This window comes from Auxenochlorella protothecoides (assembly GCF_000733215.1).
Source record: "Auxenochlorella protothecoides strain 0710 contig1024, whole genome shotgun sequence".
In the NCBI taxonomy this organism is placed as follows: Eukaryota; Viridiplantae; Chlorophyta; class Trebouxiophyceae; order Chlorellales; family Chlorellaceae; genus Auxenochlorella; species Auxenochlorella protothecoides.
This window is the reverse complement of record NW_011934366.1, coordinates 1-1,507: the sequence shown is the minus strand read 5'-3', so window position 1 is coordinate 1,507 and position 1,507 is coordinate 1. Positions and strand designations below refer to the sequence as shown.

Here is a 1,507-nt window from a genome sequence, read left to right as displayed (position 1 = left end):
ACGACATCGTCCTGGACGTGGCCGTCATCAACCGCACCCAGGACACCCTCCAGGTGAGGGTGATGGGGGGGAAGGAGGGGGGGAAGGGGGGTCAGGGGAACCCCGCGCGGCCGGCCCGCGTGGCAGGCGGCGTGGCCTGCCAGCCTCCCACGCCTCCCACCGCCGACCCACACCCGTGGAAACGCCCTGCACTCCCGGCGACGCCATCCACATTCCCCTGCACAGAACGTGTCGCTGGAGCTGGCCACCATGGGCGACCTGAAGCTGGTGGAGCGGCCGGCCAGCCACACGCTGGGGCCGGGGGCGCAGCGCCGCATCCGCGCCAACATCAAGGTGTCCAGCACCGAGACGGGGGCCATCTTCGGCAACCTGGTCTTCGAGGGCACGGGTTACAACGACCGCAAGTGCGTCGGGTGGCGGGGGGGGTTGGGGGGTTGGGGGGTTGGGGGGCAGACGGCGAGATGAGGGGCTTTGGGGGGGGAGAGAGGGAGCTCCTGGCCGATGCTGGGGCAAGGATTCCTGGGCGGATGCTTCGGTACAGGCTCGCGTGGTGTCGATGCCCGGCCACAGGGGCCGTTCCATCCACGCGTTCAGTGGCGCCCTCTTCCCCTCCATCGACCATCACGACCCACTCCATGCCCCACCCCAGCGTGGTGGTGCTGAATGACATCCACATCGACATCCTCGACTACATCGTGCCGGCGGCCTGCACCGACGCGGCCTTCCGCGCCATGTGGGCCGAGTTCGAGTGGGAGAACAAGGTGGCGGTGGCCACCTCCCTCACCGACGAGGCGGCCTACCTGGACCACGTGTTGGCCGCCACCAACATGCGGTGCCTGACCCCGGCCTCCGCGCGGCGCGGCGACGCCGGGTTCCTGGCCGCAAACCTGTACGCGCGCTCCGTGTTTGGCGAGGACGCGCTGGTCAACGTCGCGCTGGAGCGGGGCGCGGACGGTCGCCTCGCCGGCTTCGTCCGCATCCGGTCCAAGACCCAGGGCATCGCGCTGTCCCTGGGCGACAAGCTCATCCTCAAGCAGAAGGGCGTTTGAAGGTGGATGGTTTGGGGCGAGCGGGGCGTGTGCGGCGGGTGGGGGCGGCGATGGGGAGAGGAGCGAGGGAGGCCCACTCCAGCGCGGGGCGTCGATGAGCCGTGGCCGTGCTGCCCGCCGGCGTGGAGGACGACTGCGGACCGGATGCTCCTCCCTCCCCCTGCGTTCCCACATGGCCACCCTTTCATCACACCCCTTCTTGATCGCTGGGCCTGTACAGAGTGTCGCCTTACAAGCGTGGGGTTACCAAGGGGGCAAGCGATGCAGAGGGGGAGATCATGGAAGTCTGCTGCTCACTTGATCTGCGGGGGGAATGTGATGGGACCAATTTCTGGAGGCAGAGCACGTGGCTGTGGAAGCAGACATCGCACGACTTGGCAACTCCAGATACCAGCCCTGTGCGTGACGCACCAACCTTGTAGTCCTCTCACCTCTTCCCTCCCCCCCCCCCCCCCCCA

The 1,507-nt window shown here is 68.5% G+C and overlaps 1 protein-coding gene across 1 annotated transcript; it reads left to right on the top strand.

The window, feature by feature from the left end:
* Window positions 1-731: 731 nt before the first annotated feature.
* Window positions 732-1,049, top strand: F751_0007 (Coatomer subunit beta-1; the record flags this gene model as incomplete). The annotated part of the gene is made up of 1 exon (XM_011402584.1): window positions 732-1,049. One exon carries the CDS (start codon window positions 732-734, stop codon window positions 1,047-1,049), a length of 318 nt encoding a protein of 105 aa, XP_011400886.1.
* Between the last annotated feature and the right edge of the window lie 458 nt (window positions 1,050-1,507).